At 34.9% G+C, this 15,005-nt stretch overlaps 1 protein-coding gene across 7 annotated transcripts in view; it reads right to left on the bottom strand.

Annotated features, from left to right (window-relative positions):
* Positions 1-3,311: 3,311 nt before the first annotated feature.
* The window catches only part of ngfa (nerve growth factor a (beta polypeptide)), a 35,723-nt gene continuing 24,029 nt past the window's right edge, over positions 3,312-15,005 (bottom strand). For 3 of the 7 annotated variants that reach the window (XM_058763707.1, XM_058763710.1, XM_058763711.1), the window contains exons 2-3: positions 6,270-6,383; positions 3,312-4,336 (exon numbers count right to left, since the gene is read on the bottom strand). In XM_058763707.1, the coding sequence (XP_058619690.1) occupies positions 3,633-4,322 (690 nt within the window). In that variant the 5' untranslated portion in view covers positions 4,323-4,336; positions 6,270-6,383 and the 3' untranslated portion in view covers positions 3,312-3,632. Of the gene's footprint in view, positions 4,560-4,770; positions 4,802-6,269; positions 6,384-7,450; positions 7,601-7,675; positions 7,697-15,005 lie in introns of those variants that run through there. The other 4 variants (XM_058763712.1, XM_058763709.1, XM_058763708.1 and 1 more) reach the window with 4 other exon arrangements.

Raw genomic sequence — 15,005 nt, 5'->3', positions numbered from 1 at the left:
TAGGTGATTTCATGTTTTCTAATCATTAGGGGAACATTTGGTCCCCGCCTGCCCCACACACACTTACTCTCTCCCACGGTCCTCTGTGTCTGTCTGGACTCTGTAACCAGAGCACATAAACATCTTTTTGCACGGACAGAGGTTCAGTCAGGACACTTTCTCAAAAACCACCGCCAGGACCTTCATTAATTCACGATGCCCGTATGAGATTCCAGATGCTGTGCAGCGTGCTCCTTACCACCGGCAACACAGCTGCTTTGATTTACACACCATCTCTTTCACGGCTGGAGTTGCACTTACTAATGCTGATTTGTCTTTCCCCATTGTATGTCTTCTGGAGGCGACCCGAGGACCCAGAGCGGGATTCTAGCTTGCGATCCAGGTCACCTTGCATGGCTGATTGCACTATGAGTGCAAGTTTTGTCTCATTTATTTGAGCTCTTTTTTATGATCCAACATGGACTGGAAAGGAAAGAACTCGAGGGATCCCAGCTAGTCCCTTAGTAGCCTGTTCCAGACAATATATTCATCACTGAGCGGGAAACAGACAGCGAGATGCTTTTTTTGAGTGCCAACTCAACGTCAGTGGATGAACTTATGATACACGTTTGCACATCTGTCGACAACGAACAAGAAAACAGTTGTTGCTATGCATTATAAACAGCAACGCTCTTTAATTTTATATTGGATCACATATACGATACATGAGATGTGTGTTTAAAAAAGGACATTAGCAAAAGATGGTACTCTGATTTACATGGCATCTGCAATAGTTTTCCAAATGAGACATTATATTTTATATTCCAGTACTACTCAAATGAGAGTGTTAACGTTTTAGCTAAGTTGTTTAAAGTTGATTGAGGTTTTAGGAAGGCTAAGGCAATCAGTGCTCTCATTCATCTCAATTGTTTCTTGGCTTACACAAACAGTTCTGGAAGTATGTGACCTGGATTCTGCTATCGGCACAGTGTAACAGATTACCTTTAGTAGGGGCTAATGGCTAAATTTAGCAAATACTGACACCCTGGATCAGTTAGTGCGTTACAAGGATGTAGAGGAAATAAGAATTTGAGTTTTGTTTAGTTTTTTTGGACCAATTAAGTATGCCTAAATACATCTTTATATGTAATGTCTTAATGTTGTTGTCTTTGAAATATGGTTAACGTGAACCAACAAACATTTATGATAGCTAAAGTAGACTTTAATGTCATTTCTATTAAAACTTGTTAAAGTCATGTACTTAAATATGTTTGCAAACGCACATTTGTAATGATAAAATTGTCATTTTGTACATTAAAAAAAAAAAAAAAAAAAAACTTTAATGTTAATATTTAATGTGTAATATTGACATAATTAGTATAGTTAAATTAAAGCATTTAATTTTAAATTTTTTCAAAGTGCAATTTTTCAAAGTGTGTTAAGAAACGGTGATGAAATTGCATCTTATTGGCCTTATGTATTATTATTGTTATTATTATTATTATTATTATTATTATATTATCTGCAAGTACAGTTTAAAAAAAATACTTTTAAGGTTTGAAACACTATAATGCATTCAATAAAACTACTTATTTTTTCATTTGGGGATAATATGTAATAATTATGTAGATTAAATCATAACACTCAGTATGATGGAATGGAAGGCATGCCTTTCAGTTAAAAGAGCCCATTGTGTTTTTGTTTTGTCTGGAAAATGAATGTACATTAGCTGGACTTGCCTGAAAAATATGCACTGTTTTCCATTCTGAAGGGCTCATCCCTGTGCCCTAATCCCTTTGAAGGGTTTACCCTAAAATATAAGCTTTGAAGGGATAAAGTTGTAGGGGACCAAAAACCAAACCCCCCCCCCGTTCCTTGGAACATTCATTAAATCTTGCTGAGCATTATAGACACAGCGCAATTACACCTGTTCAAACAATTATTTGAGTTAAATTTATATCCGTTGCACCCTTCGAAATCCTTCATTCCAAAGCTCTTTGAAGTGTAAATTCATCCCGTTTGGAACGAAGTGAAAGTCTGCGTGATTTGAACATAAGAAGTACAATTTCTGACAGCACTCCTGTAGCTAAAAACGGTAGAGAATGCTGCAAGCAATGGATCTAATTTGCATTGAATAAAAGCTTTGACTCTTACTTGTAAAACACTTCATCAGGGGTTATTTTCAAACTTTGATCTTAAAACAGGTGTAAAGTTGGTAACACTTTAGAATAGGGAACACTTATTCACTATTAACTATGACTTTTCCCTCAATAAATTCGTAATTTGCCACTTATTAATAGTTAGTAAGGTTTGAAAGGTTTGAAGGTTTAAAAAGGTATGAAGCTTTTAGCTTTTGTTCATTAAGGTAGTTCTCCCAAAAATGCAATTCTGTCATTAATGACTCACCCTCGTGTCGTTAAAACCCAAAAGACTTTCGTTCATTTTCGGAACACAAATTAAAATATTTTTGATGAAATCCAAGAGCTTTCTGACCCTGCATAGACAGCAACGCAACTGACACATTCAAGGCCCAGAAAAGTAGTAAAGACATCATTAAAATAGTCCATGTGACATCAGTGTTTCAACTGTACTGTTATGAAGCTACGAGAATACTTTTTTGTGCACAGAAAACAAAAATAACGACTTCATTCAACAATTTCTTTTCTTCCGTGTCAGTCTTCGACGCGTTTTCACGAAAGTACATGACGCATGTGTGTGGTGCTGCTGACGCAGGAGCTGTAATTCTGACACTCATGCACGTGCATCGAAGAGGGTGAATATTTGGGGCGAATACTAATTTTTGGGTGAACTGTCCCTTTAAGATAGAAAAGCTAAAAGGTACATCTTTGTACATTTATTTACCCCTAAATGGTACTTACAAGTACCTTAAATGTAATTAATATGTAACTAACATGTACATTTTAGTAAGCTTTGAAAGGAAACTGCTCCAGTGACAGATTTGCACTTTTCTGAGAGTGACGTTATTCACAAAATCAAGGTTAAATGCAGCTCTGTGTGCAGTTCTTTCAACACAGTCTTTTGGAAATTCGTAACTATTTTACGTTTTGGCGAATTAGTGGCTATGTAATTCGTATGAATTTCAAACTCATTTCTACATCTTCGTATGATTTGCTTACGCCCCACTGTTGGTTATGTTTAGAGGTGGACCTTCATCCTTGCTTTTTTTCGTACAAATGAATACAAAATTTCCACCTCGTAAAATAGTTACTTTTTCCCATGAGATCAGGTTGGCTCTTCACACTAAACTGAGTGAGATTGAATGAGATTACGACAAAAGCAGTCTTGCATTGACATACTGAAGTGAGGTGTTTAATAAATAAGAGCATCAACAACACAACAAAAGCTTGCTTTATGTATACTGTATATACACATATATATATATTCATATTTATATTTATATTCTGACCGTATAAACTATATAAATATGTCATGCAGTCCTCATAACTTAAACGACCAATAATTTACAGAGTGAGGTAGGGTAGGAGGGGACTGGGTTGCGATGTCATAGAGAGATCAGAAAAGGGGCGGAGTCTCGGTTCACCGACGTTGGCAGTGCGGCTGTTGTTATTATTGACGGGTGGGAGGGGCTTACGACAGGAGGCTGCAGTGGATTGGCTGAGACAATATGTCAGTCAATGCCTCCATGAGTTGCGGCTGAGGACGCACACGCAAGCGGCGTTGATTCGAATGAACCTCCAGGCGATCTGGTTTTTGTAGGATGTTAGCGCCCGCACGTAGGTGTGCACGTTGGTGCAATAAGAGTTCCAGTGCTTGTTGTCGATCCCACGACAGCTAGAGGTTCCTGCTTTAACGCCGCTGGCTCCTTGACCCGGTTTGGGGGCCCCGACGGGCTTCGACACGCGGCACGTGGTCTCGTAGAACATCTGCTTCTTCACAACGTTGTTGATGCGAACGTGCGGCAGCACTGTGACGTCATTGCCTGCTAAGTCTGTGGCTCGGGTCAGGTTGCCGACCCAGTGCTCTTCGCTGTCGCACACTGAGTACTCGCCGCGATGCAAGAAGTCGTTGGCCTTCCGCCGGACTCGCGGGCGCCTGGGGCTCCCCGTATCATTTTCCATAGGGACCACGTCGCTGAACAGCACGCGAGGTGAGCGGTAACGGCGCTTGTTGAAGAGTTTGGGGTCCACGTTGGGGATTAGATCATCATAGTGCGAGTCTTGCTTGGATTGGCCGTGAGGCCTGGGTGAGTGTTGCGCTGCTGCGTGCTGATTGGCTGGCCCCTGCGCCTGGGTGTGGCCTCCCATGATGAGTGCAGCCTGGACGCTGATCAGGACGAGCAGGACCAGCGTCAACGACCTCATGGGCACTCGTCCTGCTAGCAAAGAGACATTTAAGATAGTCAACGACATGGAAATGTCGATCTGTCAAAGTTTTAGAAACAGTTTGCTTTCTGTCAGTAAGGTGGACTGGCTGTTTAAAATGGCAGCAGCAATAAAGAACTGTTCATATGGAAGATATTACTGAGCTATGCATGAAGAATCTGACATCTGTATGAATTTCACGACAGCTGTCGAAAACATGTCCAGGGCATATTTCAACTAAAAATCGAAAGGGAAAAAAAATACAAAAAAAATTAGACATAGAAAATTAAGCCTCTTTTCAGGTCATTTTTTTTTAGAGTACCTTTTTGACCCGAATATAAGACAATGTTTTTTTCTTGGAAATACATCTGAAAAAACGTGGTCGTCTTATATTCAGGGTCTAGGGTCAGGGTCAATAATAAAAATAAAAAGAAAAAGAAAAGCTTACAGCTTCATGAGTCATGGCTGTCATGTTAGCCTGATGGGACCAAACTTCCTCTGTAAGTGATTTTAAAACAGAAGAGTTTACCCAGATTTGAAGACTACAATAAGATTTCACTTCTACTGATAATAAAGTTTTAGTAGGCTACTATGAGATGGATAGCCTAAATGTTATATAATTCAGATGGGCTAACTGTTATTTTTATGGTATATCAAAAAGTGTATATTTTTCAATGTCATTGTTGTACATTTTACCAGTATTTACCATACTTTCAAAACAAAAATTAAAATAGGAAAAATATGCAATATGAAAATAATTTCAGAAAAATTTATAATTTTTTTTTTTTACAGAGAGAAACCCCCACCCCAAAAAACAAGATTTGGTTTTCAAAAAGCCTTTTTCCAAAAGGTACATCTGGAAAAATGTACCTTTTGGTACCTTTTAATTAAGTCAAGACATGACTTTTAAGTACATATACATTGCTGCTCAAAAATGCAGTATAAACAGTGATATTGTAAAATATTTTTACAATTTAAAATAACTGTTTTCTATTTTAAAATATTTTAAAATGTAATTTATTCCTCTGATGTAAAGCTGAATTTTCAGCATCATTGCACCAGTCTTCAGTGTCGCATGATTCTTCAGAAATCCTTCTAATATAACATTTCTGATTATTATCAGTGTTGAAAACAGTTGTGCCGAACATTTTTACAGAAACGATGATATGTTGAATTTCAGGATTCTTTGATTAATAGAAAGTTCAAAAGAACAGCATTTATTTCAAACAGAAATTTCTGTAAAAATGTAAGTGTCCAACCCAATTTCATGGGAAATTGAACTATTTTACAAAATCAATTTTGTATAAATTTGTTATCATACGAAAACACAAAAACATGATTTATAAGGGGGTGTTTCAAGCTTTGAAAATTGGTTTCAAAGTGGAAGTTTTTGAAAATTATACCATCATCATCTGCATGCTACAAAAATACAAGTTTGTGAAAACGTTGATATCATGCACATGCATGTTACGTGTTTAGTCTACTGGTCTGTGCCCAGGTGAATAGTGTGTGGCATGCACAATACAGCATTTTTAGTAAATTTCACAGATCCTTGAAAATGAGAATCACTCTGACAACATTGTTGTCTGTATGGAGAACTTTTTAAAAAAGCGTGAAGGAAAAGCCTTTCTGTTTTTAGTACATCTTTGTTCTGTAAATGTAGTTTGTAATGAAGGTTGACCCCTAACCCCACCCCTAAAAACATGGCCATCAGTGGGGCGTAAGCAGATCGTACAGAAATGTATGAAAGAGATTTTATGAACTCAATCTGCCACCAATTTACCAAAACATAAAATAGTTACACATTGAGATGAGGTGTTGAAAAGTCTATACTGCCACTTTTGAACAATTCAAAGCATTGTTGCTGAATAATATTACTAATTACTTTGTTAAAAAATGCATTTCAGACAGTGTGTGAGTGTATAGTGTATATCTCTGCTCACTGACCTGTGAAATGTTTAGAGTTGAAGTGAGGGCCCAGTGGGCTGCTAGAGCCGGAGTCCAGTGCAGGCTGACCCCCAAGCGCCTGCCATCAGGACTGGCCTGTGTGTCTGCTGCTTTCTGTAAAACACACACACACACACACCATATCTCTTTAGGTACAACAACATCCAAGTATATGCATTCAGTCAGCTGAACAGAATCCTTAAAGCTGCATACATAAAAATAAATAAGGTCAATGACGTGCGAACTATACATATTCTGAAGTGTTTACAGTCTAGAGCAAAAGTCTGAAAAACATATTTTTTCTCTCAGTATTCACAGCAGAAATGCACTCTTTGCAGAGAAGTTGTTTTTTAATAGTAATGTTGAGTATAAACCTTTCAAGAAAAGCTGAGGTTGTTAAATGATTATATATGCTTCAGTAGAAGTCAGACATTTTAGTTACTTAAATATATAAGTAAATAGAATATTTGTAAGCTTTAAAATATAAGTGCAAAATTGCTGGTGAAGAACTACAATACACTACAAAGCATAATTAATAATATAATCAAGCAAGTCTAGACTGTATGATGACATTTTCATATATTGATATTTTGCAATAAACTTGAAATATACTGTTTTTATATTTATAATCAAGGTTATAAATTATTTTTAAATCATACTATTGTAATTTGAGTTCATTTGCAATGTTAAGTCTTGTGCTGCTTAACGTTTTTATATGCTTTATTGTACAGTAGAGCTTTTAATATTGTGAATCACCTCTGAGCTAAATGTTTATTTTTTTAATTAAAAGGACACAATAAATGGAAAATGTATTTCTGAAAGCACAGAAATGTCAGGGTTATGCTCTATTTACCCATGTGCTGGGTCACCTCAGCTGCCTGCAACATTTAACCACCTAAAGTGTCATTCCATTAAACGTGTGATATTTGACACTTCATAATGAGACCTCTGCCCCATCTAAAACAGAAACTAAAAGTGTTTCATTAGAAACCATCCATCAGGCTGAGCTTTCTGAACTGATATTAAAATGCCACATATTGAAGCTTTAATAGAGTTGGAAATAAACAAGGAATTCATTTAAAAGAGAGCTCAGTAAGCAACAGACCTTATTATTGCATCACCAACAATAAATGACATCTAAATTTGATATGTAAACTAAATTGGATTATGATTAATATTACCTGCACGGCTTAAAAGCAAAAACATCCAAAAGCAATTTCCAAAAGCAATCCAAAGCAATTTAGTTCTAGTCCCTGCAAACATCAGCCTCTTCCATATTTACACCATGAATAAGAAACATCCGTACAAAATTTATTGTGACAAAAGAAACCAAGTAAACAGGTTCATTTAAAGTCAATATTTATAAAATAATTCTTTAGAGACAGTCACAGCACGATCCTGCTCACCCAGTGCCTATGATCACGTTTACTGTAAAATCCAGTACACTGTGAAACAGAAAGACAAGCCTGTTTCCAAACACTGCCACTCTATTTATAAAGTAAAGCAGTGAACAGGCTCAATGCCAAGTCTGTGCTGGCATACTCTCATAGCCTCCTTGTATGCAAATTTATAATGTTTATTGTACACCAATAGTGATATTGGTCAAAATGCACTGCACAATGTCTTTGCTCTTATGCAGTGTTCATAAAGGTTTGATGGTGGGATATTTGAAATGAAATGCAGTTTCCGCAGTTTTAAGCGTGGTCTGAAGATGCAGCCCTCAACTTCGATATTCAGAGAATAGTGAGCAGATGGTCTGCAATCTGTACGCTGTGGCTTTCAGCTGATCACGCTTTGTGTGTGATTGTATGACTGTGCGTGTACTTGTGTGAAAAAACAAAAACAGGCAAAAAAAAAAATAAAAAAGCCTTAATCATTATGCTTGTTTTATCTAAGCATCCTCCATAAAATGATATATAATATAATATAATATAATATAATATAATATAATATAATATAATATAATATAATATAATATAATATAATATAATATAATATAACATAATATAATATAATATAATATAATATAATATAATATATAACAAAATAATACTAATAATACAATAATAATAATTCACAAAATGTATATACATATGTATATGTAGATTTTATAATGTGTACACACACACACACACACACACACACACACACACACATACAGTATATATATATATATATATATATATATATATATGTTTTTGACAATAAGACTTCTCTTATGCTCACCGTAAAAAAAAAAACAGTAATATTGTGAAATATTATCACAATTTAAAATAAAATAAAATGTTTTCTATCTGAATATATTTCGAAATGTAATGTATTTCTGTGATCAAAGCTCAGCATCATTACTCCAGTCTTCAGTGTCACATGATTCTTCAGAAATCATTATATGCTGATTTGCTGCTCAAGAAACATTTCTGAGTATTATTGTTATTATTAATGTTAAAAACAGCTGTGAAGCTTCATATTTTTGTGGAAACATAAATTTGTGGAAATTTTTCTTATGATTCTTTGATGAATAATGCACATTTTCTATTTATTCTATGCATTTCTCACAGAATTAAAAAAAGGGGGGTTGGGTCAAAGACAAAAGAGTTGAGTTGTTGTGAGGGTCAAAGTTGTATATCGCAAATCTTGACATATTTAAAACAAGAATCATTAGATGACATTACAAGACTATTTAAGGATCACAGTGCAGCCCCCAAAAACTTGACTGTCATTTTAAATCTACCAATCTTTGAATGAATTACAGTATAATAAAATTAAGTATGATAATTTATGCTTTTATATATATTAATAAATACAGGTCAGAATAAGTATGTTGTTTTATTTTTACATAAATATATGTATACGTTACACTGAACGATGATGGAGCATTATTTCACCCATATTTTGACATTTTCTCAAAAGTTATTTGAAACATTAAGGTAGAAACTTTTCTGATTGTGTGTTATGATAAATCTTCTTTAAGCATAAATCTTTTTTTTTCTTCTTCTTTTTTTTTAAATTTATTTATTTTTTGTTATTATTTCTAAAGATATAATTGAAACTGTTAGGAAACCACAGATAAAAAAAGTGCTTTATTACCATTCATCACTAGAGGGCAAACCTGCACTAACACATCTAGGAGTAAATACAGGCCCTCATTGTCACTGGAGCTCTGCACAAGGCAGTAAGACATAGACTAAACTCTCAAGCAAACAAACAGGACAGAACCAAAGCTTAAAAACAATAAAGCCATGCAGCATAAGCACATACTGGCTCTCTTGCTGTGTATATGTTTGGCTGTATATGTTTTGCAGCTGAGGATCGGCTCTCAAACTGAGGCCACACCCGGTGTTTGCATCTGGGGCCGCTCTCACACGCATGATGCTGCCCAGATGCCACCAAACCTAACCTAACCTAACACTGTGCTTTCACTTACATGACTGTCACATGCAGAGAAGAGAATGCCTTCAGTAATGTGCTGCCTGGCATCTGGATTACACTGCGTATAAACGCCAGCATTTTCAGAACTACAGTATCTAAATAATGACACTTTAATATAGTTTGTACTGTTGCAATAAAATGAACAATAATATTCATATTGAAAATCTTGTTTAGCAGTGTTGCAAACACATTGTGTTGTTGTTTTAAATCACCTGATAAGGAATATTCCAGGTTCATTAAAAGTGAAACTCAACCAGCAGCATTTGTGGCATAATGCTGATTACCACAAAATTAAATTCCATTGGTCTATCCTTAAAAAAAAAAAAAAAAAAATCTGGGTTGGTACTTACAGTGGAAGTGAAAAAAAGTGTGCATAATTGTCCTGAATGTGCACTTGTTGTGTTCTTCAAATCTTAAACATATATTTTAAAAAAAAGCTGCACTTGCAAATAATATTCTATTAATGAAATAAAAGGGCCACTTAAGTGCACTTTCAAGTCTATTTCTTAATACACTTTCAAAAAAGTGCACTTTGTAATGTCAAATGTTTTACTTAAAATACATTTAAATCATTGTTTTAATATTCTTTTGACTTTTTAAAAGAAGTACACTTATTTTGATTTGTTGACTAACATATAAATCACATGTAAAGTACACTTTATATATTTCAAAGACAATAGATGTAATTATGAAATTACATGTGCTTAAATCTTACTTAAGTAAGTCAAAAAGCACTCTTAAGTTCAACTACTGTAATTGCATTCAACATAACTTTAAACTACAACACATTTTAATTTAATTGTAAATAACATGCAGTTAAGTGTTGAAAACATTACATTCAGTTCAGTATATTCTATTCTTTTAATTCTAGTTAATGCAACCAGTTATGTTACAAATGTTACAAATAAAATATATGTATGTATGTACAGTATATATATATATATATATATATATATATATATATATATACACAGGGTGCGATTTGTGAAAAAAGCAGGGGCGGGGGGTGCTTTTGAAAACTTTTTTTCTCTCTCCATAGGTGGAAGGTAAGGGTAAGGCTATAGCCTAGTAACCTAATGTTAGTGTAATCTGTTAATAATGCACATCATAAACCCGTCTTTTTAGGCAAGTATTTATAATGGGTGTCATGTCATGACTCATGAAATGTTTAATACGATGGAAACTGTAGCCTATTTAACGTGATCACAATCTATTAAAAACATTGTAAGTTAGGCCTATTAATTGTAATGATTTCATTTCCACGGTTATTCAAGCAATGAATAAATAATATAAAAGAAGCGAGCAAAGAACACAGTATCAACGGAGCATTGTTAAACTCTGAATCAGTTAAACCATTGAGTCGCAAAATGATTCATTGTTTCGAAGCGTTCAAATCGGATCGCGTATCGTGAATCATTTGAGTTAGATCGGGACCTTGGAGCGAGATCGTGGGATATTTTTATCCCCACCAAATATCCCCACCGGGGATGAAAATAATTCAGCAGAGGCAGGGATGCATAAACCAGAGGGCAAGGGGGGGGGGCATCCCCCCCACGGCAAATTCCATCCGGCAATTACTTATTATACACACACACACACACACACACACACGTAAAATATATGTATTGACACCCCATAAAAATGACAAGAATGGTTGTATGGCTCAATTGATATACAGTTTAAAACAAATTTAATTATTAAATTATAAGCTTCACATTTCTACTTTTAAATACTCCAAAAATTGGTCCATGTTGCAGTTTTTACATATAGCTTAACTTGTTTTGAAACTAAAACATTGCTTTAAAAGCATTGAAAATATTAACCAAGTTCTCTCATAACCTTTATGTCACAGTGTGAAGAAATATTTTGACTCTGACCTAAACTTTTGACCCCAACACACTTTAAGTAACCCGATTTTAAAATGTTTTGATTCTTATTTGGAAAGCTATGGAGCTGCTGCTCTCTAGTACCAGTACAAAGATGTCCATGAAGGGCCACGGCGCTCCTCATCAGCACATGTGCGGCATGTATAAACACACACTCATCAAACTGATACACAGCCACTAGCCCTCTAGTCCTGCGGCGCTGAGTACACTTTGTTTTCGAATGCTACATAAATTAGCTCCGAACTCCCTTTGGTGAAACCTTTATAAACACACCACGCTGCGCAGCCACCGAGGGTCAAAAGGGTTTACTGAAGACCTCCATCCTGCGCCGCTCTCAGTGCACTTTTTCTTCACTCACAAACTTTCCTAACGTCTAACATTCATCACACGAGCGCGGATACAGGCTGGTACCTGAAACAGTCTCTGGCAGAAATTGGTGATGACAGTAGGGGTTTCTGAGAGATTACAGTGGTTTGAGGTTTGCGGTTGTTATCCATTCTGTTTATTTTAATGGTAAAAATAACACAAGACATCATGGCCTACCTTCCTGTAGAGGGAAAAAAAGGAGGGAAAGTTGAGAGGGAAGCTGATCTGCAAAAAGCATATATTTACTTTGTTTTCACTGCGAGTAAACATGAAAAGTCACTCAAAATCCAAGCACATGTGGTGCTTTGTCTAAAAGTATTTTCCCACTAAAATGCTTTTTATATAATTATTATAGGCTACATGAGTTCACTACTTTTCTGAATATTTGCATTTTAAAAAATGATTGCACTGCACGACAGTGAAGGCCAAATAAAGCTAATTAAAACACTTAGCACAAGACATGCTGACCAGTTAAAGTTCCTAAAATATCCACTTTCCATTCCTTTAACAGGAATTCTTGAAATCCTTCCCTCCCATTTAACTACAATAACGACATGTTTTCATACGAGCTTTAATTTATGCTTAATGACATGGGGAAAGCCACAAATGAGCCTCATAAAACAAGGCTCTTAAATCTACTTTGAGCGATTCATCTTCATTAATGACCAGCAATGCTGAAGCAGACGTTGTTCAGTTCATTCTTTTTTACGAGCGCAAACTTTGCGCTAATTAACGTTAATGTGTCTGTTTGTTTTAGCAACACTTTGTTATATCGGTTTGTAAGTAAAATGCCATAGAACAATTGAAATGTGCTCATGCCCAGTCAGATGATACATTTTCTGCCATGTAAGCTATATATGGGGGAAAAGAAAGAAAATCACTCAGAAAGTCAATCGACAAGTAACACATTGAATCAAAATTTAAATTTTGAAGAAAGACTGACGTAGTAGTTTCTTGTAAGATGTAATCCAATAATCTGTTTTGTTTACAACTTTTTTTGTGAAAAATCTTTTTTTATAGTGTATGATATTTTGAATGCCATAAAAATACGTACTTTGCTGGTGAGAGGACATAAATGTGGTCTTGGTACCATATACCCCTGTTTTGCATACCCCCAAGCGTTAGCGTGCAATAGTAAACTCATTTTCTTAAACTGAGAAATTGCTAGTAAATTTCACAAAAATAATTAAATAACACATTGAATTAAAATTTTAGTAGAAAAACATAAATATCATTTTATTGTAAAACTTTTTATTGTATTCATTTTTTAACGTGCAAAAATTTTGAATGAAAAGTGTGCAATGACCTTTACTCTAATAATAGGTTTGACAAGTCTTTTTATTTTTATTTTTACAGTATAGGTTTAGGTTCATACATTTGAAAACTGTACAGTACAATATCTGGATGACTTAGTACACTTACCAAAATGTACAGTAGCCTATAACAGAGTATAGTGTGAGTGCTGTATACCACAATGCAATGCACTCAACTGAATTTTTCAGTGTGAAAAATGAAACTGAACAATCTGCAACAATTTGTAACATCTTTATTTATTTTTTAATTTGTTTGGACTGTATGGAAAATAATTTTTCTTTTCCATTATGATAACTGGGTACCAAAAATGTATGTAGTAAGGTCATGTGACAAAAATAAACTGTTTGAAAAGTGTAACATTACATATTGTGTCCTATTTCGCCTACTGTTAAAAAAAAAATAAAAACAAAAAAATACAGTATCAAGTATACTGTGGAAGCTTGTTTATGCCACGGGATAAAAAAATAAATAAATAAGAAAGGTAATTGTGACTTTTTATCTCACAATTCAGACTTCTCGCAGTTTAGAGTTTATAACTCAATTCTGACTTTTTTAACCGAAATATACATTTGTAGGTATAAACTCAGAATTCTGATATAAGCTCATAATTGCAAGAGAAAAAAAGTTACCATTTATTTTTCTTTATTTATTTATTCCTCCCCTCCATTTTTTTAGGCTTCTGTAGTATTTTGTACTGTAACTATAATAATATAAAACTAAAAAGGAAACCTATGAAAGTAATGAATGAAAATGCATTTGTAAATTACAAAATCACATTCTACACTATTTGCACTATTGTAACATAGCATCAAGGGTAGAACAGACACATTTCTTTGTTACTGAATCCATGTCAGTAGGTTTAGCGACCTGTTAAAAGATTTGGTTGTGAGTGTCAACATTGCATTTTGTGAAAGCGCACAGCTCTTCTGAGGTGCTGACAACACATCACAGATAATGAAGCAGAGCCAAAGACAGATGGCCTCTTATTATCAACAAATGACAAAAGAAGAGAGGGGGAGACAAAGAGAAATGGGGAGAATGAGAAAATGAGAGAGGAAGAGAATGAGATAGAGAGAATGAGAAATAGCCGGGCATTTTTCCGACAGACTTCACAGAGTTATTCAAATACCAAATTACATTTCAGAGCTCCTGTTGGCACATAACACTGCCTGTCTTCTAACTAAATGCTGCAAATGCATGTGGTCTAGTGTGTGTGTGTATATATATATATATATATATATATATACATATATATAAGACTGTGTAGCAACAGGAATATATATTTTGCAATGCACACGTTTGTTTTTGTGAAAAGTGGGGACATCCCATAGGCGTAATGGTTTTTATACTGTACAAACTGTATGTGCTATTGCCCTACACCAACCCTACACCTAAACCTACCCCTTACAGGAAACTTTCTGCTATTTCAGATTTTCAATACTCTCCATTCTGAGTGATTTATAAGTGTTTTAAAAAGTGTGGACATGGGGTAATGTCCTGAAAAGTCACCTTCTCCTTGTAATACCTGTCATACCCTTGTCATTATACAAATTTATGTCCTCATTTGTAACAAAAACGCGCACACACACACACACACACAATAAATGCATCTTAAACTGGAATACTCCTAAACTATGGTAATCTGTGTGAATGCAAATTGATCTGATTTCTGTTTATCGAATCCTCTCGATCTTTTGTAATCATTGTAACAGCATGTCACAGCTGTTTTGGACTCAACACA

Source organism: Onychostoma macrolepis, chromosome 23 (genome assembly GCF_012432095.1).
Source record: "Onychostoma macrolepis isolate SWU-2019 chromosome 23, ASM1243209v1, whole genome shotgun sequence".
Classification (NCBI taxonomy): Eukaryota; Metazoa; Chordata; class Actinopteri; order Cypriniformes; family Cyprinidae; genus Onychostoma; species Onychostoma macrolepis.
Note: the sequence above shows the minus strand (reverse complement) of the source record. Positions and strands in the feature narration are given on the sequence as shown.